This window comes from Atheta coriaria, unplaced genomic scaffold (assembly GCF_025399875.1).
Source record: "Atheta coriaria isolate IRGN ID8LTWV9N9 unplaced genomic scaffold, Caltech_Dcor_3.1 hic_scaffold_6_pilon, whole genome shotgun sequence".
NCBI lineage: Eukaryota > Metazoa > Arthropoda > Insecta > Coleoptera > Staphylinidae > Dalotia > Dalotia coriaria.
Window position 1 is genome coordinate 14,253,027 of NW_027045448.1, and position 26,173 is coordinate 14,279,199.

Genomic DNA, 26,173 nt, shown 5'->3' on the forward strand with positions numbered 1-26,173 from the left:
TTTGTGTTAACCTTGATATTAACATGCAGTTTTGTTTTGGTTGCGTGTCAATAAAAACAAGTTTTAAGAATATAATATGAAGCAGTTGAAGTGATACATTCGAAAGTGTTGGACCAGAGTAGAACTACAGAACTAAAGTAATAAAATGTTTGTGTTGGTGTTATTTACAATTATTGTGGCATTATTTGTGGTGAAGAAGTTCCTCAACGATCAGAAATATGCTGATTTTTATAAGATTAAAGGCCCGAAGACTTTACCATTAATTGGAAATGCACATTTGTTTGGATTTTCGCCGTCACCAAAAGGTAAATATTTAAAAAATAATTTAATTTAATTTTAAAATTAAAATATTAATAAATAAATGTTGATGTAGATGTTTTTGAGCTACAATTGAAATTGGCAAAAGAACACGGTGAGTTTTTCCGTTTGGTTATGGGCCCTGAGAAGGTTTTGGTTATTTCAAGGCCAGAACATATCGAAGTGATTTTAAGCTCAACGCGACACATTAAAAAGTCGGAGAATTATAACTTGTTGATTAAATGGTTAGGCAATGGCCTAATTAATAGCAGCGGTAAGTAAATTTATTTTAAAGTAAATAATTTAATAAACAAGTTATTTAATTTATGCATAAAGGTAACTACTGGAGAAAACATCGCAAAATCATCACGCCAACATTCCACTTCAAGTGTCTCCAAGATTACTCAGAATTCATGGCCAAAAATTTAAACATTCTCATCGAAATTCTCAAAACAAAACAGTCGAAAGTTATTAATATTGATCATTTTATCAAACTATATGCTCTGGATTCTATTTGTGGTGAGTATTTTCTCTAAAAATGTAAGTTTTATGTTTTTTTTTTCTAATTTATTTTTGATTTTTTGGGTTTAGATAGCGCGATGCGTCACAGTATCAACGCGCAAGCAAACGAAGAGCATTCGTACGTGCGCGCCCTCAAGGGCTACTTGGATATCCACATGACGCGCTTCTTTTCCGTCCTACTGCGCGCGCCCATCGTGTTCAACAATAGCGCGCTGGGGCGGCGGCAGGACGAGCACATCGACTGCATGAAATCGTTCACGAACCAAGTTATCAATTCGCGGAAAGCCGAACGTGCGACGCATTCCAAAACCTCTACCACGAATACTTCAAACAGCGACGAGTTTGAGGAACGCCCCAAGAGGTCGTTCCTTGACTTGCTGCTGGACAAGCAAGATGAAGAGCATGTGCTATCTGATGCCGAGATACGCGAAGAAGTTTCTACATTTATGTTTGCAGTAAGTACTACGGTTACAAATGTGGCTAAAGTACTTTAGTCACGGCCGTGGTTAAAGTGTCACTTTACGTGTTTTAAACCCGTGAAAAAAGTGACGCTTTAAAAGTGGAACTAAAAAATATTATTATTAAACGAATAAAAATTACTTTTTTAATTCCTAGGGTCATGATACTGTCTCCTCGACCATTGGTTTCTGCCTCTATGAATTAGCAAAACATCCCGACGTACAAGCCGCGTTGGTAGAAGAATCCTACACGGTAATGCCCAGAGGAAAACAAGTCGAAGTGAACTGCGCCAATATCACAGCATTAAAATATCTGGACCGTGTGGTTAAAGAGTGTATGCGAATCTATACGACCGTACCGCTTATCGAGCGCCAAATCGAAGAGGACGTTGAGCTGGAAGGATTGCGCATCCCTGCAGGCACTACCATACAGGTGATGATGTATACGATGCACAACAACGCCAAGTACTACCCGGACCCGGAAAAGTTCGACCCGGAGCGCTTCAGTACCGAAAACAGTCGCAATCGACACGCGTATGCTTATATTCCGTTCAGTGCCGGACCAAGGAACTGCATAGGTAATTTTTACCCATTAAAAATATTAAATATTAAATAAAATTGTTTTTAGGTTATAAATATGGGCAATTGATGACCCGGGCCAGTGTGATTAATATTCTACGCAACTTTAAAGTGAGTCTACCGGAAGGCGAGCAATATAAACCAGTACTTTACAACGACGCCATTTTGCAATCCAAGAATGGCATTAATCTTATCTTGGAAGTACGTGAATAATGTCCAATGACTTTATATTTGTTACTATTTCCCGTGAATTTTCAAGTTTAAATTTTTTTTAAAGAAAATAAAACTTACAACTCTTCTTCTTGTTCGTCCTCCTCACCGTACGATTCTTCCTCATTGACTAATTCATCAACCTCATCTTCGGACTTCATAACCTCACTCTCCAATGCCTCATACTTCTCTTCTTCTTCCATGTCCATTTCATCACCCTCACCTTCCTCCCTGCCTTCTTCCTCATACACCGTTTCTGTGGTGCTTGACGTGTCGTCTGGTTCGTCCGGCGTCGAGCACGGAATAAGCTGCTTTAACGTTGATTCACGATACGGTACCGCTACCAAGTCGTCCAAGATGGCGCGGATGTCTTCGATGACAGTCTGGCGTTCGGTCTCCTGTGTTTTTTTGATCTGCTCCTCCTCTGCACACATAGATTTACATTCAAATACACCAATTTCGCATTCGCATGCAAATTAAGCAATTTATATGCGAGGCGGCGTGTTAGAAATGTAGCATATAAGTGACTTGTTTATAACTTGCGAAACAAACGACTTTGGAGTGAGTAGTTGAAACAGGAAACGGAAAAACTTACCGATCACTTTTTGTTGGGATGTTGAGGCGGTCTCGAAAGATTCAATAGAAAGTTCTACATTAAAAAAAAAATTAAACAAAATCGATAATAGCATATTAAGTATCAAGTGCGCTAAACGTCACTTTAACCACGATTAGCGACGTGATTCATACGGTATTTTTCTACTTCCTCTCTATTTCTACGTTAAATACTTTAGTCACGGCTTCGGCCGTCCGTGATTAAAGTGCAACTTTTTGTGTCTCGAAACCGTGGAAAAAGTGGCGCTTTAAAGGTGGAAGTAAAAAAAATATTAATAAACTTACCTTGTTCTTCCGGTTTAGGCAGAGTATCCATAAATTTATAAATTTCCTCATGCGCATTAAGCAGATCTAATTTCTGTTGTTGTTTCATGCGATCTCGGATGATAGTCTTCTCCACTTCCGGAATAACAAAGTTATGAACCATACTTGCGATGTAATCTTCCCTTTCAGAATCTTTTGTACTGCGAATAAAAACAAAATAAAAACATATAACACCCGCAGATTTTTTTGGGAAAAATAACATACTTCTGTTCCATTTCGGCCTGTTCCTGATCAGCTTTCATCAACATCGTTTGCACATATTCATTGGCTTTCTCCTCGGACGCAAATTGCATGCCTTCGGTGATGATATCCTGCAGGTAGAGATCCACCGTATCCTGATGCACCTTAACCACCTGTTTGAACATCTCGTCGTGTTCCTTTCGCCGGCGAATCTCTTTCTGTCTCCGTCCGGCCTCCTCCGCTTCCCTGATCTGTCGCAATCTGTCTACTAAGAGAATCAGCGCGTGTGCCCTTCTTTCGCGACGCAAGCGCTGTAAATCTTTGTTGAGGAAGTCCAAAAGTGTACCGGTCACGGAACCGCTTAATTTCCGCAGGGAACCTTCCAATGCTTTCATCTATATACATTTAAAACAACTTAATTAATAAATATAAAGAAGAATTTTCACCTTTTATACATTTGACATGCATCTGTTTGCATTAAGTTGGTCTTCTCTGCGTTTTTCACGTATACGAGCTTTCTTACAAACATCTCCTTTGAGCAGAGCATAATTACCACGCAGTTCATCGATTAATTCATGACAACGTTCACGACCAATAAATATCTGCAAGAAATAAGTAAATATTTAATATTTACTCATGCAATATTCTTGTTTTTTGTTTTACTCTGTTTTGTGCAGCACGACCGCGTAGTATTTTCTGTAGGAAAGTTGCAGCAGTATTAAGTGCTGGATTTTTATCGGTAGCATCCGAAATTTCCGGTGTGGGTATAGCACTAAGTGGTATTTGGATACAAACACGTAGAACATGTGCTATCTGACGCCGAGATACGCGAAGAAGTTTCTACATTTATGTTTGCAGTAAGTGCAACGGTTACAAATGTGGCTAAAGTACTTTAGTCACGGCCGTGGTTAAAGTGTCACTTTTCGTGTTTTAAATCCGTGCAAAAAGTGACGCTTTAAAAATGGTAATATTATTATTAAACACATAAAAAATACTTTTTTTTAATTCTTAGGGTCACGATACAGTCTCTTCAACCATCGGTTTCTGCCTTTATGAATTAGCAAAACATCCCGACGTGCAAGCCGCGTTGGTAGAAGAATCCTACACGGTAATGCCCAAAGGAAAACAAGTTGAAGTGAACTGCGCCAATATCACCGCGTTAAAATATCTGGACCGTGTGGTTAAAGAGTGTATGCGAATCTATATGACCGTACCGCTTATCGAGCGCCAGATCGAAGAGGACGTTGAGCTGGAAGGATTGCGCATCCCTGCAGGCACTACCATACAGGTGATGATGTATACGATGCACAACAACGCCAAGTACTACCCGGACCCGGAAAAGTTCGACCCGGAGCGATTTAGTACGGAAAACAGTCGAAATCGACACGCGTATGCTTATATTCCGTTCAGTGCCGGACCAAGAAACTGCATAGGTAATTATTAACCATTGAACTGATTAAATACTTTAAAAAATATTTTTAGGTTACAAATATGGGCAATTGATGACCCGGGCCAGTGTGATTAATATTCTACGCAACTTTAAAGTAAGTCTACCGGAAGGCGAGCAATATAAACCAGTACTTTACAACGACGCCATTTTGCAATCCAAGAATGGCATTAATCTTATCTTGGAAGTACGTGAATAATGTCTCATGACTTTATATTTGTTACTGATTCCCGTGAATTTTCAAGATTTAATTTTTTTTAAAGAAAATAAAACTTACAACTCTTCTTCTTGTTCGTCCTCCTCACCGTACGATTCTTCCTCATTGACTAATTCATCAACCTCATCTTCGGACTTTATAACCTCACTCTCCAATGCCTCATACTTCTCCTCCTCTTCGATGTCCATTTCATCACCCTCACCTTCCTCTCTGCCTTCTTCCTCATACACAGTTTCTGTGGTGCTTGACGTGTCGTCTGGTTCGTCCGGCGTCGAGCACGGAATAAGTTGCTTTAATGTTGATTCACGATACGGTACCGCTACCAAGTCGTCCAAGATGGCGCGGATGTCTTCGATGACAGTCTGGCGTTCGGTCTCCTGTGTTTTTTTGATCTGCTCCTCCTCTGCACACATAGATTTACATTCAAATACACCAATTTCGCAATCGCATGCAAATTAAGCAATTTATATGCGAGGCGGCGTGTTAGAAATGTAGCATATAAGTGACTTGTTTATAACTTGCGAAACAAATGACTGTGGAGCAAGTAGTTAAAACAGAAAAAGGAAAACTTACCGATTACTTTTTGTTGGGATGTTGAGGCGGTCTCGAAAGATTCAATAGAAAGTTCTACATTTAAAAAGAATACAAAAATTAAACAAAATCAATATTTTAATAGTATGTTAAGTATCAAATGCGCTAAACGTCACTTAAACCACGATTAGCGACGTGATGCATACGGTCTTTTTCTACTTCCTCTCTATTTCTACGTTAAATACTTTAGTCACGGCTTCGGCCGTCCGTGATTAAAGTGCCACTTTTTGTGTCTCGAAACCGTGGAAAAAGTGGCGCTTTAAAGATGGAAGTAAAAACATAATTTAAAAACTTACCTTGTTCTTCCGGTTTGGGCAGAGTATCCAAAAATTTATAAATCTCCTCATGCGCATTAAGCAGATCTAATTTCTGTTGTTGTTTCATACGGTCCCGGATGATAGTCTTCTCCACCTCCGGAATAACAAAGTTATGAACCATACTTGCGATGTAATCTTCCCTTTCCGATTCTTTTGTACTGCGAATAAAACAGAATAAAAACATAAAACTCCCGCAGAATTTTTGTTGTAAATAACAAACTTCTGTTCCATTTCGGCCTGTTCCTGATCAGCTTTCAACAACATCGTTTGCACATATTCATTGGCTTTCTCCTCGGACGCAAATTGCATGCCTTCGGTGATGATATCCTGCAGGTAAAGATCCACCGTGTCCTGATGCACCTTAACCACCTGTTTGAACATCTCGTCGTGCTCCTTTCGCCGGCGAATCTCTTTCTGTCTCCGTCCGGCCTCCTCCGCTTCCCTGATCTGTCGCAATCTGTCTACTAAGAGAATCAACGCGTGTGCCCTTCTTTCTCGACGCAAGCGCTGTAAATCTTTGTTGAGGAAGTCCAAAAGTGTACCGGTCACGGAACCGCTTAATTTCCGCAGGGAACCTTCCAATGCTTTCATCTATATACATTTAAAACATCATAATTAATAAGAAAATTAAGAAAATTTTGATCCTTGATACATTTGACATGCATCTGTTTGCATTAAGTTGATCCTCTCGGCGTTTTTCACGTATACGCGCCTTCTTACACACATCTCCTTTGAGCAGAGCATAATTACCACGCAGTTCATCGATTAATTCATGACAACGTTCACGACCAATAAATATCTGCAAGAAATAAGTAAATATTTATTATTTACTCATGCAATAAATCGGTTTTTGTTTTACTCTGTTTTGTGCAGCACGACCGCGTAGAATTTTCTGTAGGAAAGTTGCAGCAGTATTAAGTGCTGGATTTTTATCGGTAGCATCCGAAATTTCCGGTGTGGGTATAGCACTAAGTGGTATTTGGATACAAACACGTAGATTAGGATGTTGCTGCCTCTCAACGCGCAATTCTAACCCATAAAACAATAAAATCATACAGTATAATAAGTATCTAGTGCGCTAAAGTACTTTAGTCACGCATTTGGCCATCCGTGATTAAAGTGCCACTTTTAGTGTCTCGAAACCGTGGACAAAATGGCGCTTTAAGTGGAAGTAGAAAATTAATATAAAACACGCTTTACCTTTAAGCTCTTCGTACAAATTCTTGAGTACAGGCAGCGTCCACTTTGTTTCTTTTATACAAAGACGTGTACCACCTAGTTTTATTTCGCCAAGCTCTGCCATCGACGATAAATGATTCGGTATGGAATTATAATTCTCTACATTGCAATACTGTGGTTTGTATAATTTAGTAAATTTGCAGAGTTCCTCATGTTTGTATCTTGGATTCGTCCCGTTTCTCATCAATGGGCAATACAACTCAGAATTATAATTCGCATGCTCGTCGAAAATATCCACTTTTCCGTAGCGGGTTAAAACGCCAGCGAATTGTAACCGTAATCGTCGTTTTTCACGCTCGGCGTATTTTTGAACCTTGGCGATCTTTTCCTGTTTCTCTGCAATTTTCATATCGACAAACATGCGCATCTTTTGTTCATTGCGACATTTACTTTTTTCGTGAATTTCATTAAGCATTTTTTCTAAGAGTTCTAAACGTAATGCTTGGATTAATTCAATGTCGCGTTCGCGGTTCGCCCATTCGATACGATTCAATTCGACAATCATATCGCGTTTCTGTTTGAAATCTCGGGCGGTGTTACCTTCCGGGAAAGTTGATTCCCATTTGTGTTTATTGCGCATTCTATCAATGAATTCTATTTCTGCTGTTCCAGGGGGCAGGCCTTCACCTTTTTTTTATAATTTATGATATTAACATTTGCTTTATATTGTTTATATATGATTATTCTTACCCCATTTTAAAAAATCTAATTTTAATAACTCCGGATTACCCTGAACGACAGTGTAATCCGGCTGCCATGGAGAAGTCTGCGCCGAGGTTTCTCTATAAATCGTTTGTACTTTGACATTTTTCCCTTGCGTCTTCCGCATTAACCTCTTTTGGTCTTCATATTTCCGTATACGATCAATATCATAGAAACAATTCAGATCCAACTGCGGTACTGTTTCTTTTGTGACTTGTGTTATAGAAATCGGGCTACTACAAGTTATATTTTTGTTTTTAATGATAATTCTTTAGAATTTTTAATATTAATTTACTTATGGAAATATTTATAGCGGTCCGAGCCGGCGACGAATGCGCGCGACATTTTCTCAGCGCTTTTCGGGACCTTTTCCACATAAGCTGGAATTGGTGCTGCGCGTCTGATAACATATTGTTTGCACGGGTAGTTTTGAAGGTCTGAGAACATCGATGGGAAAATCGGACAAATTGCCTAACAAGTTTATTTTAAGTTTTTTTTTTCAGTTTTAAGAGAAAAAGTTTAAAGTACTTACATAAGACATCATTGCTTGCTTAGAACTCTTTGCTTGTTTGTAGAAGTCCTTCGGACCCGAGGATATATTCGACGAGTCTGCAAATAATGATTTTTAAAAATAATAATTTTATTATTTCAATAAACGATTATTTTCGAACCATAGAAATAATCGTTTGGGCGATTTCGAGTCAGTGAGGCAGCCATCGTCATGAGTGTTCGTTAAATAAAAACTTTGTAAAATGTAAAATTACTGTGACAATGCGTTGATAGATTTGATTAGAGACCGACTGAAGCAAGTAATTCGGAGACAGTTTAGTTTTCACTGCGACAGTTTGTTTGATCGATATTGGGAAAGTCTATTCTGGCGCCCTCTCAGAATTTAAATATGAGATGATGCATATTAAATTAAATACATATAAATCCTTTAAAATTATTATATAGTTAGAAACACTGCTAAATAAACAATTAAAACTATTAATTATCAAGATGGCTTAAGAATTACAGTATTATTATTAATTTTGAATTAGTTATTACTTATTTTTAAATGTGTTTGAATTTATGAATTAGTTAATATGCACTCATAAATAAATAAGTCATGTTTTATATTATTCGACATACCTTCAAATTCAACATTTCACACGGAATGTTGTTTGTTTTCGTCTTTATCTCTTCATTTTTGGTGTGCATCGCGTGATTTTGCACAGCACGCGCCTCTACAATAGATATGATGTGCACTCACTGACACACAAACTATATTCACACAAACACTCGCTTCAAATTTAATGTTGATAAGTACATGCTAGCGTCATCTCACGATTTAAAACATGTATTGGAACAAGCAACAGATGAGTTCAAGCGAAAGCAAATTAATTTTTTTAATGCACTCTCACCCGGAAATTACTGATGCATAGATACTTGTCACTTTAATTTATGAACAAAAATTATTTAAAATAATTAATAAATAGGCAATATGCTTTCAATAAATGTAGAATTATTATTAAATTAGATGTTAACACGATTTTAGCATTTAATTGCTAGTTTTACTTTTAAACTGGTTAATATTAAAATTTATAATATTGTGTTGCTTGATATTATTCGAAATACCTGCAGAATCTAAACACTGCAGACTGAAAGTGGTTTGTTTTCGTGTTTATCTTTAGACTTTTTTGTGAGCGCATCGCGTGATTCTGCACAGCACGCGCGATGTGCACTCACTGATACATACACAAAATGTTCACACAGACGCTCGCCTCGAATTTAATGCAAATACTGCATCCTAGCGCCATCTCGCGATTTAAAACACGTATTGATGCACCCAGAACATAAGTTCACACGGCAACAAAATCAACAAAAAAACTGATTCACTGACGACTAATATAAATTGCTCACAGAGATTCTTCATTTCATTTAAGAAATATATGAACTTTAAAATAAGTACTTAAATATTGCATACTTTATCAATAAATATACTAAACAGTAGTGTAGATATATATTAAAATGATTTATGCATTAAAATTCTAATTTTAATGTAAGAACAAGTCTATACTTGTCTATACACGATTAATAAACCTGTTGTGAACAATAATATTCGAAATACCGGCAGAATAACATTCCGAACAGAATGTTGTTTGTTTTCTTTTTTATCTCTTCACTTTTTTTGTGCGCGCATCGCGTGATTTCATACCTGATGCATCTTTACTGGCAAACTCATACAAACTATCTTCGCTGGTTTCAATATAATGCAAATAAATGCATTGTAATGCCTTTTTAAAATTAATTATTATAAATTAGCAATTTTTAAAAGCATAAATATTCATTAAAATACTTCGGCAATAAAGAAGTCCCACTATGAATATTAATTTAACATTAAATTACTTCACTTTACTTTATAAACCCGTTAATACTATTTAATTTGATATATTATGTTTGATATTATCAATAAAACGTAAGAAAACGTAACTGTTAAAACTACATGTTGTTTGTTTTCGTTTTTATCTCATCTGTTTTTTGTATGTACATCGCGTGATGTTTCACACACACACGAGTGTGAACTGACATTTATATCCAAACCGACATCGCTGCGCCCTCTAGTGCTTATGTAAACAACTATATGTATTATGTACTACTACAGAGGTAAACATAAACATAACCATAGTAAAACATAGCAACGGTGTGAGTCCTAATCGTAAAACTAAAAACTTTTAAAATGTACACCGAAAAAATAGACGAACTGCAAAAATACTTCAAAGCGCACAATGAATTCAAAGTCTACACCGGACACTCATCAAAAGTGCATTCAGTCGGCTGGAGTTGTGATGGCAAGCGTTTAGCGTCCGGTTCTTTTGACAAATCAGTCTGCATTCATACTTTACACCGCGATAACATCGTAAGTAACACAAAACTCCACACAAAGTTAATAAAATTACCATCTCAATTTAATTTACTTTTAATTTAGGTAAAAGAAACCGTATTTAAAGGTCACGGAGGCTCAGTAGATCAATTATGCTGGCATCAAACAAATCCAAATTTACTAAGCACTGCCAGCGGCGATAAAACCGTCCGCATTTGGGACACCAGGCAATCAAAATGTGTTGCAGTTATTCCAACAAAAGGAGAAAATATCAATATAACATGGGCACCTAATGGAGAAACAATTGCAGTTGGCAACAAAGAAGATCTAGTGACATTCATTGATACAAAAACCAACAAGATAAAGACTGAAGAGCAGTACAACTTTGAAGTTAATGAAATTTCATGGAACAATACCAGTGATCTCTTCTTTTTGACCAATGGACAAGGATGCATCCACATTTTAAGGTAAAATTCATCACCTTATCACCATAAAATAAAAAAAACAACAAAAAATGTTATTTTTTTGCAGTTATCCTGACTTAGAACTCCAACACATCTTGAACGCACATCCCGGCACATGCATCTGCATAGAATTCGACCCGACCGGTAAATATTTCGCTACAGGCAGCGCCGACGCATTAGTTTCTCTCTGGGACATCAACGAATTGGCGTGTAAAAAAGTATTCACACGCATGGATTGGCCCGTACGCACGATATCCTTCAGCCACGACGGTCTACTCCTAGCATCAGCCTCAGAAGATTTACTAATAGACATTGGTTTCGTCGAAACCGGCGACAAAATCGCCCATATTGCAGTTGACGCAGCTACATTCACAGTCGCATGGCATCCATCGCAATATTTACTCGCGTATGCATGCGATGATAAAGATAGTTATGATCGTAAACGCGACGCAGGGACTTTAAAGGTGGGGGGATGGTCGAGCGACAATTAAATGTGTTCAGTATATAAAAAAATTAAATTAAAAACGTACACAGACGAATATTATTACCTAATCAACTTCCATATTGGTTTCGGGTTCCTGTGAAGGTGGAATTATGTCAGATATTTCAGATGTGCGTGTTTGTTGTGATGCGAATATGTCTTCTTGCGATGCTGGTAATCCATTTTCCTCAGCAGGTACACTTTTTCTTCCGTTTTGGTCTTGTGTATTTTGTGTAACCATTAAAGTGCCGTTTGTTGTCGTCAGTACACTGCCAATGCTAGAAAGTGATTCCATTTCGGTAGGCTCAAGAGACAAATCAACTTCTGCGTCCTTCTGTTGTCCTCTGACTTGTTCCACCTGTTTCTCACCGTCAAACTTCCTCGGATCAATCGTGACAGTCATCGTAGTGTTATCCGGCTTGTAAATCCCGATCAAATGACAACTCAACTCAAACATTTCGTTTCTCAGTGAGATAATAATAAACTGCGCGTTTTTCGTGCGTTCTTTGATGTAGTTAGCTATGATTGAAACGTTTTTAAAATCTAACGCCGCGTCAATTTCGTCCAGGACATATAGAGGTGAGGGTTTGTAATAATGCAGAGCAAATACTAACGCTAAACTGGATAGGGTTTTCTCACCGCCGCTGAGATTCGAAATGTGTTTCCACGTCTTCTTCCGCATTAACCTCTTTTGGTCTTCATATTTCCGTATACGATCAATATCATAGAAACAATTCAGATCCAACTGCGGTACTGTTTCTTTTGTTACTTGTGTTATAGAAATCGGGCTACTGCAAATTATATTTTTGTTTTTAATGATAATTCTTTAGAATTTTTAATATTAATTTACTTATGGAAATATTTATAGCGATCCGAGCCTGCGACGAATGCACGCGACATTTTCTCAGCGCTTTTGGGGACCTTTTCCACATAAGCTGGAATTGGCGCGGCGCGTCTGATAACATATTGTTTACACGGGTAGTTTTGAAGGTCTGAGAACATCGATGGGAAGATTGGACAGATTGCCTAACAAGTTTATTTTAAGTTTTTTCTTTTTAGTTTATTTTAAGAAAGAGAAAGTTTAAAGTACTTACATAAGACATCATTGCTTGCTTTGAACTCTTTGCTTGTTTGTAGAAGTCCTTCGGACCCGAGGATATATTCGACGAGTCTGCAAATATTGATTTTTAAAAATAATAATTTTATTATTGCAATAAATGATTATTTTCGAACCATAGAAATAATCGTTTGGGCGATTTCGAGTCAGTGAGGCAGCCATCGTCATGAGTGTTTGTTAAATAAAAACTTTGTAAAATGTAAAATTACTGTGACACTGCGTTGATAGATTTGATTAGAGACCGACTGAAGCAAGTTATTCGGAGACAGTTTAGTTTTCACTGCGACAGTTTGTTTGATCGATATTGGAAGACTCTATTCTGGCGCCCTCTCAGAATTTAAATATGAGATGATGCATATTAAATTAAATAAATATAAATCCTTTAAAATTATTATAAAGTAAGAAACACTGCTAAATAAACAACTAAAACTTTTAAATGTCAAGATGGCTTAAGAATTACAGAATCATAATTAATTTATGACTTAGTTATTACTTATTTTTAAATGTGTTTGAATTTATGAATTAGTTAATATGCACTCATAAATAAATAAGTCATGTTTTATATTATTCGACATACCTTCCAATTTAACATTTCACATGGAATGTTGTTTGTTTTCGTCTTCATCTCTTCACTTTTGGTGTGCATCGCGTTACTTTGCACAGCACGCGCCTCGACAATAGACTGTGCACTCACTGACACACAAACAATATTCACACAGACGCTCGCTTCAAATTTAATGCAGATAAGTGCATGCTAGCGTCATCTCACGATTTAAAACATGTATTTGAACAAGCAACAGATGAGTTCACGCGGAAGCAAATTAATTTTTTTAATGCACTCTCACCCAGAAATTACTGATGCATAGATACTTCTTTAATTTATAAACAAAAATTATTTAAAATAATTAAAAAATAAGCAATATACTTCCAGTAAAAATGGAAATTATTAAATTAGATGTTAACACGATTTTAGCATTTGATTGCTAATTTTACTTTTAAATTAGTTAATATTTAAATTTATTATATTGTGTTGCTTGATATTATTCGAAATACCTGCAGAATCTAAACACTTCACGCTGAATGTTGTTTATTTTCGTGTTTATCTTTTCATTTTTTTGTGCGCGCATCGCCTGATTCTGCACAACGCGCGCGATGTGCACTCACTGATACATTCACACTATGTTCACACAGAGACGCTCGCCTCGAATTTAATGCAAATACTGCATCTTAGCGCCATCTCGCGATTTAAAACACGTATCGATGCACGCAGAACATGAGTTCCCACAGCAACGATCAACAAATAAAAAACTAATACACTGAGGACGAATATAAATTGCTCACACAGATTCCTCAGTTCATTTAAGAAATATAAGTACTTAAAAATAAGTACCTAAACACTGCATATTTTAGAAATAATTATACTAAACAGTAATGTGCATATTAAAATGATTTTTGAATTATTATTCTAATTTTAATTTAGGAACAAGTCTATGCTTGTCTATACACGATTAAACCTGTTGTGAACAATAATATTCGAAATACCGGCAGAATAACATTCCGAACTGAATGTTGTTTGTTTTCTTTTTTATCTCTTCACTTTTTTGTACGCGCATCGCGTGATTTCATACCTAATGCATCTTTACTGACAAACTCGTACAAACTATCTTTGCTGGTTTCAAATTTAATACAAATAAATGCATTGTAATGACTTTTTAAATTAATTATTATAAATTTGCGATGTTTAAAAGCATAAATATTCATTAAAATACTTCGGCAATAAAGAAGTCTCACTATTAATATGAATTTAACATTAAATTACTTCACTTTTCTTTATTCACACGTTAATACTATTTAATTTGATATATTATATTTGATATCATCAATAAAACGTAAGAAAACGTAACAGTTAAAACTACATGTTGTTTGTTTTCGTTTTTATCTCAACCGTTTTTTGTATGTACATCGCGTGATGTTTCACACACACACGAGTGTGAACTGACATTTATATCCAAACCGACATCGCTGCGCCCTCTAGTGCGTATGTAAACAACTATATGTATTATGTACTACTACAGACATAAACATAAACATAACCATAGTAAAACATAGCAACGGTGTGAGTCCTAATCGTAAAACTTTAAAACTTTTAAAATGTACACCGAAAAAATAGACGAACTGCAAAAATACTTCAAAGCGCACAACGAATTCAAAGTCTACACCGGACACTCATCAAAAGTGCATTCAGTCGGTTGGAGTTGTGATGGCAAACGCTTAGCGTCCGGCCTCCTTTGACAAATCAGTCTGCATTCATACTTTACACCGCGATAACATCGTAAGTAACACAAAACTCCACACAAAGTTAATAAAATTACCATCTCAATTTAATTTACTTTTAATTTAGGTAAAAGAAACCGTATTTAAAGGTCACGGAGGCTCAGTAGATCAATTATGCTGGCATCAAACAAATCCAAATTTACTAAGCACTGCCAGCGGCGATAAAACCGTCCGCATTTGGGACACCAGGCAATCAAAATGTGTTGCAGTCATTCCAACAAAGGGAGAAAATATCAATATAACATGGGCACCTAATGGAGAAACAATTGCAGTAGGCAACAAAGAAGATTTAGTGACATTCATTGATACAAAAACTAACAAGATAAAGACTGAGGAGCAGTACAACTTTGAAGTTAATGAAATTTCATGGAACAATACCAGTGATCTCTTCTTTTTGACCAATGGACAAGGATGCATCCACATTTTAAGGTGAATTTTGACACATTAATCTCAATCCTACCAACTCATATCAGAGTAAATAGAAAATAACAAAAAAATCGTTATTTTTGCAGTTATCCTGACTTAGAACTGCAACACATCTTGAACGCACACCCCGGCACATGTATCTGCATAGAATTCGACCCGACCGGTAAATATTTCGCTACTGGCAGCGCCGACGCATTAGTATCCCTCTGGGACATCAACGAATTGGCGTGTAAAAAAGTATTCACACGCATGGACTGGCCCGTACGCACGATATCCTTCAGCCACGACGGTCTCCTCCTAGCATCAGCCTCCGAAGATTTACTAATAGACATTGGTTTCGTCGAAACCGGCGACAAAATCGCGCACATCGCAGTCGACGCAGCTACATTCACAGTCGCATGGCATCCATCGCAATATTTACTCGCGTATGCATGCGATGATAAAGACAGTTATGATCGTAAACGCGACGCAGGGACTTTGAAGGTGTGGGGATGGTCGAGCGACAATTAAATGTGTTCAGTATATAAAAAATTAAATTAAAAACGTTCACAGACGAATATTATTACCTAATCAACCTCCATATTGGTTTCGGGTTCCTGTTCCTGTGAAGGTGGAATTATGTCAGATATTTCAGATGTGCGTGATTGTTGTGATGCGAAGATGTCTTCTTGTGATGGTGGTAATCCATTTTCCTCCGCAGGTACACTTTTTCTTCCGTTTTGGTCTTGTGTATTTTGTGTAACCATTACAGTGCCGTTTGTTGTCGCCAAAACACTACCAATTGTAGAAAGTGATTCCATCTCAGTAGGTTCAAGAGACAAATCAACTTCTGCGTCCTTCTGTTGTCCTCTGACTTGTTCCACCTGTTTCTCACCGTCAAACTTCCTCGGATCAATCGTGACAGTCATCGTGGTGTTATCCGGCTTGTAAATCCCGATCAAATGACAACTCAACTCAAACATCTCGTTTCTCAGCGAGATGATGATAAACTGCGCGTTTTTCGTACGTTCTTTTATGTAGTTAGCTATGATTGAAACGTTTTTGAAATCTAACGCCGCGTCAATCTCGTCAAGGACGTATAGAGGTGAGGGTTTGTAATAATGCAAAGCGAATACTAACGCTAAACTGGATAGGGTTTTCTCACCGCCGCTGAGATTCGAAATGTGTTTCCACGTCTTCTTCGGTGGACGCACACGAAGTAGGACGCCTTCACTGAATGGATCATAGGTGTCGACAAGTTCGAAATCTGCATCACCGCCGATTGTTATCATCTGGTACATTTCTTTGAGTTTACCTTTGATGATGCGATAACCAACGAGGAATTCGTCTTTGCGACGCGCGCGTAGATTGTCATAGCATTCACGCACCGCCTGCCATTTTAGGAGAACTTCATCGAGTTCTCTGGAGCGTTCGGCGGCCAAGGCGGCTTTTTTACGATATTCTTCTATAGCAGCAAGATTAGGTTTGGTGTTACGGAGTTGGATTTCGCATAAACCGATTTGTTTGAGGACTTTTTCAATCTCAGTCTTTTCGAGTTCTTCATCAGTGTATTTTTTGAATGGTTCTGTTATTTCTGTTGGGATTTCTTGAAGTTTTAAACTTGATAACTGTAAAAACATAAACGATTATTATAAAATCTGTTTAAAAAAGCGATGCAAGCGCCCCCTATGTTCAACAAAAGTTATACTTAAATAAAACAAAAATATTCAACTTACTTTTGCTTGAAACCCGCGTATTTTCTGCTCTACCTCATACAAAGCTTCCTTTAGCGTCTTCATCTTTTGATCCAGTTCGATTTTCTCAGATTTAAACCCTGTTTCGCATCTTTCCAGCTCTTTTACGTCATTTTTCAAGTCGTTGTACTCTCCGGTGCCTTCCAAAATGTCCGCCGACAAATCCTCTATCAATTTAACAAACTTGGCAGCATCAGCTTCAATCTCATCGCGTTTAGCTTTCATCTGCAGCAATTGATTCTCCGCTGATTTGATACTTTCTTGCAGTGACTCAACTAACTTCTCTGATTTTACCGCATTTTTTTCAGTTGTATTTATATTGACTTTCAGACGAGTTATTTCTGTTTTTAGCTTATCAATATTCTTATTACATTCTTTTAATTTCCCATCTAAAACTTTTACTTTCCCCTGCGATTTATCCTTAATCTCCTGTGTTAATGTATCAACTTTTTCTTGTACAACCTGCGCTTTCTCCGCAGCTTCATCATAAGCGCACTTTTTTTCCTCAACTTCTTTCTCCATCTTGTGGACTTTGTCTAAATTAATCGAAACACGTTTTACTTTGTTTTTCTGCTCCTTAATTTGGGCAACTACAGTAGGTTCACGTTTCTGAAGTCCTCTCAACTCAATACTCATCTTTTCATTCGCAATTTTCATTTGATGAAGTTCTGGCTGCACAGTTGCAACCAAAGTTTCCAATTGATTCTGTTTTTGTCTCAATTGAGACAATATACCTTCCTGTTCGGACATTTCGCGTTCAATCTCAGCCAACTCTTGTGGATTGATTTCAACCTGGACGGATTGTCCCATTCGACCACGCATTGCCCGATTACCTCCGCCACTCATCGCACCGCTGATTTCAATCAATTCACCTTTTAGTGTAACAACACGAAAACGTTGCTCGCCGTAGGCAATCCGCGAACCTTGATCTAAATCATTCGCGACAAGAGTATCACGTAGAGCATAATAAAAAGCAGGGCGAAAACGTGCATCAGGAGTACGAATCAAATCAAAAAGTCGCGGAGCATTCTCGGGTGTTTGGATTTCAGTGTTGCATTTGTCTAATAAATGCTGTTGCAAGTGCAAGACGATTACTGTAGCGCGACCTATGTCATGCTTTTTTAGGAATTCTATGCACCATTGACCGGTTTCTACCGTATCGACGACAATGTTGTCCAAGGGACCACAGGCAGTGGAAATGGCGACGTCGTATTTAGCATCAATAGCTCCTAAATCACCCTGTGTAGAAAAAAATAGCAACAAATATTAAATTTTAATTTTGTTAGTAAAAACTATAAATTACCAATCGACCATAAAAGCCAGGAATTTTCCCTTCGCGCTTCTGTTGCATTAACGCATCTAAAACGCGATTTTTACTCGAGGAGGCTTGCATAGCGGCTTTAGACTCTTGTACTTTTGACCTTGTCGACCTGAGATGATGCAGTAATTGTTCTTCTTTCGCCTTTATCCCTGGTAATTCACTATTAGCTTTCTGTAGTTCCTTTTCTTTAGTGGGAATCACAGAATTTAATTTCTTTGTTTCATCAGTTAATTGTTGGATATTAGTGCGAATTTCCTCATACGTTGCTTCAAGTTTTTGTAACTTTTGTGTCTCCTGATCGGAATTTCTTGTCAACACTTTCAATTCACTCTCGGCTACAGTAAACTATATAAAAATAATATTAATTAATAAAAATAATTTAATAAAAATATAAATAAAATAACTTACAGCTGTTTTAGTTTCGGTGACAGCATCCTTTAAAACCTTCAAGTCCTCGGTTAAAATGTCCTTTTCACTTTGTAAATCCTTGGTGAGGTCTTTCATTGTAGCCAGGTGATGCATTTTCTCTTTTTGAAGTTCTTCTACTTTTGGCGTTAACTTCTCAATTCCTTTTTCACAATCAGCGATTTTCTACCACACAAATAACAAAATTAATTATAATGAAACAAATTACATAAGTAGTTTCTTACTGCTTCGATTTCTTTAGGTTCCTTTTGGTATTTCTCCAATTTTTTCTTTTCATTCTCCAACTGCGCTTTGTACTTGTGTCGATCGGAATTCATCTGTTGCATTTGTGCCTGCAGCTCGACATGCTGACTGTTTGCACAGTCATATGCTTCTTTTAGAGATTCTTTGCGCTTTTCCATGACTTCGTATTTCTTTGCAACGTCTTGTAACTCGGCTTGCTTTTCCTTCTTCTGTTTGCTGATATTATCCAACTTGCTCTTCATTTGTTCGACTTCTTTTTCTAATTCTTCCTTTTCTTCGATTACTTCTTTCGCGTTTTCTTTCGTAGCATAGCTGAATAAATATTAATAACAAATATAAACTAAATTTTACTCGTAAAATGTAAAAACTTACATATTGTGTTGATATACAACATTCTTCTCCCTAGCAATCTCATTTTCTAGCTTAAGAAATTCCACAGCTTCCTCCATAGGTTCTCGAAGAACTTCCACTTCATCTTGAACAATTTTTAAACGATTTGCCTTTTCCGTGCGTTTCTCCCAATAAACTTCAACGCGTTCGGCAAGTTGAAGCAACGGTTCCTAAATATTCAAAAAAAACATTAACTAATGTTTTTTCTCATCTAATTACACAAAAAATACAAACTTTATATCTTGTAGTCCCAATAATATCCTCCAAATATTCCAGCATACCAGAATCGCTACCATTCGACTTCGCCGGCATCATTGCAATCTGTTCGACCTCTCCTTGCAGAATCAAAAACCGATTATGTTTCAAATCAATTCCATTCTCTTTTAATAATACCGCCACTTCTTTAAAGTGCACTCGCCGATTGCCAATCGTATAATACGATGAGTTATCTTTATTAACCGTGCGCGAAACAACAAATTCGCTGTTTGGAACATCTTCGAATTCCTCATCAGTTTTATCGATAATTCGACAGAAGTGTACAGAAACCGTCGCGCTTGGAACATTCGTAAATTTCGACGAGTTGTGAATTAAAACTGACAATTTCTTTGATCGCATTCTATTGGCCCTGAAGCCAAACACAAACAACATTGAATCAATGACATTACTTTTCCCACTACCATTAGGACCAATGATGGAATTAAATGATTTGTGGAATGGCCCCAGGACGACATTATTAGCATAGCTTTTGAAGAAGCTGTTCACTATTTTTGTGATCACTAATCTTGGACCTTTGTTTTCAACACTACAATATGGAACTGGTGCTGGCGGAATGTAAATGCCATCCACTCTTACTGCTCCTTCTTCATCAGATAGATTTAACTCATCGTCGGAATCACTTGATACGTCGTTTTCAGCTCGCGGTCTTGATTTTCTACCCATGATAACTTCAAAAATACAAAATAATCAAAACTTAACCTTTAAAGATTTGCTTGTCTTATAACTTGTGTAAATTTATAGTTAAAAGGCAAACTTAAGTTGTAAAAGATGTAGAAAATGACTACTTACAAACAAGAATAATATAAAACACATAAAATATTCAATTAATTAATAAAACTTCACAAATTAGGACACAGCGTCCGTTACTTCAAAAAGCGGTTGTGAAACAAACGAAGCGTTTGAGATGGCGCATGCGTATTATTCCTCATATCGCGTTTGTCAACAGAAAAAGTGCGCAACCCAACAAACGTTTAACCTGATACTTTACATGCACCTGTAGTATTGTAAACAAAATAATCGAAATAATTAATAATAACATCATGACTACTCTAGATGAAGATGTAAATAAGTTAAACATAAATCAAGAAAGTGATTTATCATCTTCAGGTAACACAAAACTCATAATATGACTTTAAACTTAATATAATCATTTTAGAGGCGAACTCTGATGAAGAATCCTCAGAAGAAAGTGATGTAGAAATAAATTTCACAGTAGGAATGTGGGATTTCAACCAATGCGACCCAAAAAAATGCTCTGGACGTAAATTAGCGCGTCAGAATTTAGTAAAATGCTTAAAAATCAAACAGAAATTTCCTGGTCTTGTTCTCACACCAACAGGAAAAGGAGTAGTTTGTCCTAATGACAGAGAAATAATCGAATCAAAAGGTCTAGCTGTAGTTGACTGCTCATGGGCACGCATTGACGAAACACCCGTCGGTGCATTAAAAGCAGCATACCCCAGACTACTACCATATTTAGTAGCTGCCAATCCAATAAACTATGGTAAACCATGCAAATTAAGTTGTGTGGAAGCCCTGGCAGCAGCAATGTATATAACAGGCTACAAAAAAATAGCAGAACATTATCTAGACCAATTCAGCTGGGGCCATTCTTTCATAAAACTGAATGAAGAAGTTCTCGACATTTACGCGGGTTGCACCGACAGTGCATCAGTAATCACCGCACAAACGAATTATATACAAAAAGAACAGGATTTACAAGCACAAAGACGAGGTTAGAAGTTAATAACATCACTTTATAAAAAATTAATTAAGTTTTGTTTTAGTTGTTGACTATCCACCTTCAAGTTCATCTTCGGAAACAGATGAAGACAATGATTAATCTAATCTTTTGAGTAAAAAATTATCCTCATGATTAAATACATAATTATTCTTAACATTATACGCGTTTGTATGTCTGTTAGGAAGCATTGACTTCCTCTATGGTCAAATGCGCAATAAACCTTAACCTCAATTGTAACGCCGGTCGCAATGTGCGCACAACCGCCTCCAGTTCCTTCTTCATACTATCGCCGACAAACATGTACTTAATATGATACAACAAGTCACAAATCGGTTCCATGTGATTCAGATTACTCTGTGCATGATCTACCTTTGCTAATAAATCGTACAACGCATGCGTCAATTCAACAATCGCCATATTGAAGCGGTTTAAAAACGGGCCCACCAGATGGCACACCATGAGAAACTGTTCCTCCGTACGGACAACATCCGGTAAACGCTCACGTACCCATCGAGGAACACTCGCAATATGTCCCGGTCCAGCATGATGCCACACGGAATGAGCCAGCGCCAACATATAGCTGAATTTATTATACAGCATGCCTCTGTGTGTTTCTTTAAAGTCTAATAATCTAAACGGAGATGAATCCCATACATACGGATCCATTTCAGCAATTGTTTCCAGCAGGCGATCATGTAAAACAGTCCAATAGGACGCTGGTAACGCAGATAATAACAACCCAACTGCATTTATCCATTGATTGATTTGTTCTGTAGGTATAGCGATGTATCCTCTTAGGATAACATCAAGTAAACCGTTGGCTACTGCAGGTGGACCTGCACTCAGCGCCATTAACTCTACACAACTTGTGTATAATATATGTGCGCCTGCGTTGGGGAATTCGTTAAACCGCCAATCAGTGAGATTCGCTGGTGAGGCGCCTGATATTGTATCAACTACTCTTTTTACCAATTGTATGTAATAATCTAGTTCAGGTATCCAGACATCATCACGCGCTAGATAAACTTGATAAGGTTCCGAGAGGGTTTCTTTGAGTGCGCCTAATACTGCGGCAACCAACCGACGCTTCAATGGCGGACGATCGTGAAGTTTCGCTTCGTAGTAATGCAAAGTGTTGTAGAGATAAGTCACTGGACGATCGTGGAACTTGTAGAGACAACCGAGGTGTTCCAGGAGGATTTCTAAACTTTTTGTAACCTAAAATATAGAAAATTTAAATAAAAAACACAATATTTATAGGTTATGAAAATATTTTTGCATACCTGTTGAATTTCCAAAAACCGATGAACAACTATATCAAAAACAGGCAGAAATCTTAAGCAAACATTGCCAAAATACGGATGATACCCTCCAGTCTGTTCCTCCGGTGCAAATTTCTCCGGATACTTCCGATGAAAGTCCAGATGTCGATCATGCCAACTCGTTTGATTCCAATGATCCGGCGAGTTGTCTTTGACAAACTCCTGTACACGATTTCTAAACTCTGTCGCTTTCAACAACACAAGTTGAATAATAAACGAACAAACTTGCGCTTCAGGACCCTCTTGTGTCCGCAATGCTAAACACAAAACCAATCTATCTATTGTAACGATATTATACTTCCATATCATATCGTTGATGGTATCCACGCATTTATTCACATGTTGACCGCCTGGTGAGTTACTAAACTCAAACACCAAACTATCGCAGAATTTACGCAGATGTGCGGATAGCGCACGCGCACCAATCCTTTCTAGGATTTTATACGCAATAGGTGTAATGTGGTCTGTTTCAAGCAACATCTTCCAAACCAAACATAAAAACAATGGCGGCGCACCCGGCACACCAAAATGCGCTAAAATATCATTTTCGTTATTCATCGAAGCCCATTTCCTGTATTCTTCCTCCACAGCTTTCTTCAGTTGTTGTTTATTTTCCCTGGCGACTTGATTCTGTGAAAAGAAATCAGCCAACGCTTTCGGGAAACATTCCAGTGTGTGTGGTGCCCATGCATGCGGTGTACTCTGCGCAATCGTCGTAAGTAAATCCAAACACCAAGTACCATCGGGTCCGGTGACATGCGTGGCTCTAGCTAATGTCAAAACTAACGCACGGTTCAATTCTTCAGACTCAGCTGAAACCAACGTCTTGGGTTCACTAAGGAAACGTGATAATTCCGGTTGTACTTCAGCACTGCCCAAACCAGTGATTAACCTCAACGCAGTCGACTCAACACAAAGATGTAGTTGAGTTTGATTTGCTTGCGGGACAGCAGCAAGCGAATGCAAATGACTCAACAACTGCACTCTGTAATGCGGATGGATATGATGCATACGATAACTAAACATCTCCAAAAGTGTATACAGAGTGTTCCATGCATGTGATTTATAAACAGTCGGCAATAACTGACTAATAAAACCCTTGATACCCAGGGATTCAATTTCTGTATAAACCAATAGTCGGCTATATGTTTCCACCAGCGCAGGCGCAAGCGGCAGGCCTGATTTAGTCTGTGCTAGTTTAATAACATGTGTGACTATGCTATGTATCAGCGACATCTTTGAATGCACCGTTAATGAATCCAGCACCGCCATGCTAAGTGGTGCTGTAGGTGGCGCTGCGGACTTGGCACTTCCCTGAATAGTCTCAACCAAAGCAGCCATAGGTTTACTAAAGTAATCCTGATTAGTAGAATAAGCATTACATAACAATGCTATCCGATAATCTGGACCCATCGCAAGCGGTGGGGCTAAATGTTGTAGAAAGTCATGATGTGCACGTAGTCGTGGTGGTATAGCCCAAGCAGGATGACCTTCACTTGATGCTTTCTTAGTTAAATGAATCCATATACAAGTCATGGCCATTTGTCTCGTGCATTGCGGTTGATTGAAATCAGGCACTGGTAGAGGTGGTTCATCATCAGGGAATAACAGCTGATATAACCTCAAAACCGGCAGAAAATTACTCAGTGGGTTTCTCTGGATGGAACCTGATATAAATTGTAGTAACACCCACATGAGTTGATCCCGTCCCTTTTTAAGATCCCTGCCTTGAAGACGATCATGTAGTGCTAGTACAATATTCGGAAAACTCGAAAATTGAAACAAGACAAAATAAATTAATTGTGAGGATAGATGGAGCCACAATCCTTGTGTGTCTGCTCCTTCAATCTCACTCTTTTCCATTGCTAGGACAACTAATTCAACTAGTTGTTCTTCTAGGGCTGCGCAATGTTGTTTATGTTGTTTTTGTAAGCCCAGCATTCCGCAAACCATGTCTCTGCTGTATGGTTGTTCAAGGACATACCTTAAGAGTCCGGTTTGTTTAGACATAAGGTCATTGGTGTATGGAAGGGTTCCTTTTAGGGTAAAACGCAGTGTGATTGGGTCTAATTTCCAAGGATTGACGAGATGTTCAGGACATCCGCTGTGTTCTACGACAGGACGCATTTCTGCCTGACCGACGATGGAGACCATTTGAGCGCATGCGCGGAAACTGTCGATGTATGTTGAGAATAGTGATGAGAGTCTCCAATGTGGGCAATCAGGGTAGGCTTTTTGTAATTCGTTGACGAGAAGGTAGCCAGGGAGTAGGCAGACGTTGCGATCCATGATTTTATCAGCGAGTTCAAGAAGGGCTTTTGTTTGTGGTTGGAGGCCTGCATTTAGGAGTTTCGGGAGGCTTTTTGCTCGTTCACAGCAACCCTAGAAGGAAAAAATTATGTTTTTGTTTATAGTTTATAAATTATGGAAAAATAAATATAAAAAATTTGTAAATATACAGCGTAGCCATTTTATCAAGTTATAGTGAAGTGTCGTGATGGTGTGTATTGGGTTGCCTAACTTTCAATCACATAACCTATCATTAAATTTCATGGAGCAAGAATATTTTCAGGGTTACAATGAGATAAAGTTACATTTAAGAGCAAAAAAAAACAAGTTGTACACAAAATAAAAATAAATGTGAATGAAAATAAAACAAAACTTACTTTCATAATCTCCCTAACCCCTTTATATTCAACCAAGTCAATCACCCTTTTGAGCAATGCAAAACACTCCAGCCAGAAATCCTGATTCTGATAAGTGAGTTTATCATAGCTCACAATTGTCTCACAGGTAAGTCTTGCTGGTAATGCTTGGGTCTTTATCAACTGCTCCAGCAACTCCATGAGCAGTTGCAGCTGACTGTATGAGCTGGTACTCGCCACAAACAGAACTTGTCGCACCGCATTTTCCTGCACATCGCTGTTGGTGTTCTTCAGCGAGCCGGTTAACTCCTGCAGGTAGACGTTGAGTTTGTCCGCTTCGTTCGCCGGTCGGTGCACGAGGAAACAACTGAAGGCTTCTTCAATGCCTTCCACTTTCAGAATATCGTTCAGAATCGTGTTTATCGTGTTATCACCCATTGCGCACAAGTTTCACAGCACACTAGTTAATTAAACACGTTCATTTTGTTTGAAATCATCTAATGAAGTGTTCTTAGAGATCATTTGATATTCGACGCCAAGTCGTCAACAGAACTACTGAATTCTTATTAAAAACAAGCCGGCTATGAATTGACATAAAAAGCATGCAGAATGAATCAAGTCAGCGACGATACTAAAAGCTATGCAAGTTACTAAAATATAACCAGGAATATCCCTAGATGAATGACGCTGTAT

The 26,173-nt window shown here is 37.8% G+C and overlaps 8 protein-coding genes across 8 annotated transcripts; 4 read left to right on the top strand and 4 right to left on the bottom strand.

Annotated features, from left to right (window-relative positions):
• The first annotated feature begins 2 nt into the window (after nucleotides 1-2).
• LOC135794069 (cytochrome P450 4C1-like) lies at nucleotides 3-2,154 on the top strand. Its single transcript, XM_065305213.1, has 6 exons — nucleotides 3-305; nucleotides 374-571; nucleotides 634-816; nucleotides 889-1,274; nucleotides 1,435-1,855; nucleotides 1,906-2,154. The coding sequence occupies exons 1-6, from the start codon at nucleotides 146-148 to the stop codon at nucleotides 2,067-2,069; spliced, it is 1,512 nt and encodes a 503-aa protein (XP_065161285.1). The 5' UTR covers nucleotides 3-145; the 3' UTR covers nucleotides 2,070-2,154.
• On the bottom strand, nucleotides 2,059-8,517 carry LOC135794763 (cilia- and flagella-associated protein 91-like). The gene is made up of 17 exons (XM_065306150.1): nucleotides 8,367-8,517; nucleotides 8,228-8,304; nucleotides 7,991-8,166; nucleotides 7,684-7,931; nucleotides 6,955-7,620; nucleotides 6,614-6,783; nucleotides 6,407-6,553; nucleotides 5,975-6,345; nucleotides 5,734-5,912; nucleotides 5,420-5,473; nucleotides 4,906-5,249; nucleotides 3,846-4,022; nucleotides 3,638-3,784; nucleotides 3,207-3,577; nucleotides 2,964-3,142; nucleotides 2,662-2,715; nucleotides 2,059-2,490 (listed from the first exon to the last, which is right to left on the bottom strand). The coding sequence occupies exons 1-17, from the start codon at nucleotides 8,416-8,418 to the stop codon at nucleotides 2,144-2,146; spliced, it is 3,759 nt and encodes a 1,252-aa protein (XP_065162222.1). The 5' UTR covers nucleotides 8,419-8,517; the 3' UTR covers nucleotides 2,059-2,143.
• Nucleotides 8,518-10,331: 1,814 nt separating this feature from the next.
• On the top strand, nucleotides 10,332-11,553 carry LOC135794071 (THO complex subunit 3-like). The gene is made up of 3 exons (XM_065305215.1): nucleotides 10,332-10,594; nucleotides 10,664-11,025; nucleotides 11,090-11,553. Exons 1-3 carry the CDS (start codon nucleotides 10,415-10,417, stop codon nucleotides 11,511-11,513), a joined length of 966 nt encoding a protein of 321 aa, XP_065161287.1. The 5' UTR covers nucleotides 10,332-10,414; the 3' UTR covers nucleotides 11,514-11,553.
• On the bottom strand, nucleotides 11,519-12,876 carry LOC135794070 (uncharacterized). The gene is made up of 4 exons (XM_065305214.1): nucleotides 12,737-12,876; nucleotides 12,598-12,674; nucleotides 12,354-12,529; nucleotides 11,519-12,294 (listed from the first exon to the last, which is right to left on the bottom strand). Exons 1-4 carry the CDS (start codon nucleotides 12,786-12,788, stop codon nucleotides 11,571-11,573), a joined length of 1,029 nt encoding a protein of 342 aa, XP_065161286.1. The 5' UTR covers nucleotides 12,789-12,876; the 3' UTR covers nucleotides 11,519-11,570.
• A 1,815-nt stretch (nucleotides 12,877-14,691) lies between these two features.
• Nucleotides 14,692-15,929, top strand: LOC135794072 (THO complex subunit 3-like). The gene is given in 4 exon segments (XM_065305216.1): nucleotides 14,692-14,903; nucleotides 14,905-14,952; nucleotides 15,022-15,383; nucleotides 15,467-15,929. Coding segments are annotated over 4 exon segments (966 nt in total). The 5' UTR covers nucleotides 14,692-14,771; the 3' UTR covers nucleotides 15,891-15,929.
• Nucleotides 15,896-20,661, bottom strand: glu (structural maintenance of chromosomes 4-like protein gluon). The gene is made up of 8 exons (XM_065305198.1): nucleotides 20,559-20,661; nucleotides 19,728-20,437; nucleotides 19,476-19,663; nucleotides 19,085-19,415; nucleotides 18,843-19,025; nucleotides 18,417-18,779; nucleotides 17,096-18,352; nucleotides 15,896-16,987 (listed from the first exon to the last, which is right to left on the bottom strand). The coding sequence occupies exons 2-8, from the start codon at nucleotides 20,430-20,432 to the stop codon at nucleotides 15,947-15,949; spliced, it is 4,068 nt and encodes a 1,355-aa protein (XP_065161270.1). The 5' UTR covers nucleotides 20,433-20,437; nucleotides 20,559-20,661; the 3' UTR covers nucleotides 15,896-15,946.
• A 36-nt stretch (nucleotides 20,662-20,697) lies between these two features.
• LOC135794073 (uncharacterized) lies at nucleotides 20,698-21,672 on the top strand. The gene is made up of 3 exons (XM_065305217.1): nucleotides 20,698-20,876; nucleotides 20,926-21,504; nucleotides 21,557-21,672. The coding sequence occupies exons 1-3, from the start codon at nucleotides 20,810-20,812 to the stop codon at nucleotides 21,610-21,612; spliced, it is 702 nt and encodes a 233-aa protein (XP_065161289.1). The 5' UTR covers nucleotides 20,698-20,809; the 3' UTR covers nucleotides 21,613-21,672.
• Nucleotides 21,506-26,022, bottom strand: MED23 (mediator complex subunit 23). Its single transcript, XM_065305201.1, has 3 exons — nucleotides 25,502-26,022; nucleotides 22,797-25,217; nucleotides 21,506-22,731 (listed from the first exon to the last, which is right to left on the bottom strand). The coding sequence occupies exons 1-3, from the start codon at nucleotides 25,916-25,918 to the stop codon at nucleotides 21,691-21,693; spliced, it is 3,879 nt and encodes a 1,292-aa protein (XP_065161273.1). The 5' UTR covers nucleotides 25,919-26,022; the 3' UTR covers nucleotides 21,506-21,690.
• Nucleotides 26,023-26,173: the final 151 nt, after the last annotated feature.

Bases quoted from the DNA above. Each gene is read 5' to 3' on its own strand.
- glu (XM_065305198.1), bottom strand. From the start codon at position 20,432: ATGGGTAGAAAATCAAGACCGCGAGCTGAAAACGACGTATCAAGTGAT. The intron at 19,416-19,475 runs GTAAGTTTTTAC...ATATTTATTCAG, and splicing joins GTTGTATATCAACACAATAT to CTATGCTACGAAAGAAAACG. The intron at 16,988-17,095 runs GTAAGTTGAATA...ATGTTTTTACAG, and splicing joins TACGCGGGTTTCAAGCAAAA to TTATCAAGTTTAAAACTTCA.
- LOC135794073 (XM_065305217.1), top strand. From the start codon at position 20,810: ATGACTACTCTAGATGAAGATGTAAATAAGTTAAACATAAATCAAGAA. The intron at 20,877-20,925 runs GTAACACAAAAC...TAATCATTTTAG, and splicing joins AAGTGATTTATCATCTTCAG to AGGCGAACTCTGATGAAGAA. The intron at 21,505-21,556 runs GTTAGAAGTTAA...GTTTTGTTTTAG, and splicing joins TTTACAAGCACAAAGACGAG to TTGTTGACTATCCACCTTCA.
- LOC135794071 (XM_065305215.1), top strand. From the start codon at position 10,415: ATGTACACCGAAAAAATAGACGAACTGCAAAAATACTTCAAAGCGCAC. The intron at 10,595-10,663 runs GTAAGTAACACA...CTTTTAATTTAG, and splicing joins CTTTACACCGCGATAACATC to GTAAAAGAAACCGTATTTAA. The intron at 11,026-11,089 runs GTAAAATTCATC...ATTTTTTTGCAG, and splicing joins GGATGCATCCACATTTTAAG to TTATCCTGACTTAGAACTCC.
- LOC135794070 (XM_065305214.1), bottom strand. From the start codon at position 12,788: ATGACGATGGCTGCCTCACTGACTCGAAATCGCCCAAACGATTATTTC. The intron at 12,530-12,597 runs GTAAGTACTTTA...TAAACTTGTTAG, and splicing joins AGCAAGCAATGATGTCTTAT to GCAATCTGTCCAATCTTCCC. The intron at 12,295-12,353 runs GTAAATTAATAT...TATAATTTGCAG, and splicing joins CGCTATAAATATTTCCATAA to TAGCCCGATTTCTATAACAC.
- LOC135794763 (XM_065306150.1), bottom strand. From the start codon at position 8,418: ATGACGATGGCTGCCTCACTGACTCGAAATCGCCCAAACGATTATTTC. The intron at 5,250-5,419 runs GTAAGTTTTCCT...CTATGTGTGCAG, and splicing joins ATCCCAACAAAAAGTAATCG to AGGAGGAGCAGATCAAAAAA. The intron at 3,143-3,206 runs GTATGTTATTTT...TTTTATTCGCAG, and splicing joins CAGGCCGAAATGGAACAGAA to TACAAAAGATTCTGAAAGGG.
- LOC135794069 (XM_065305213.1), top strand. From the start codon at position 146: ATGTTTGTGTTGGTGTTATTTACAATTATTGTGGCATTATTTGTGGTG. The intron at 572-633 runs GTAAGTAAATTT...TTATGCATAAAG, and splicing joins TGGCCTAATTAATAGCAGCG to GTAACTACTGGAGAAAACAT. The intron at 1,275-1,434 runs GTAAGTACTACG...TTTAATTCCTAG, and splicing joins TTTCTACATTTATGTTTGCA to GGTCATGATACTGTCTCCTC.
- MED23 (XM_065305201.1), bottom strand. From the start codon at position 25,918: ATGGGTGATAACACGATAAACACGATTCTGAACGATATTCTGAAAGTG. The intron at 25,218-25,501 runs GTAAGTTTTGTT...TTTTCCTTCTAG, and splicing joins GGGTTAGGGAGATTATGAAA to GGTTGCTGTGAACGAGCAAA. The intron at 22,732-22,796 runs GTATGCAAAAAT...TCTATATTTTAG, and splicing joins GGTTTTTGGAAATTCAACAG to GTTACAAAAAGTTTAGAAAT.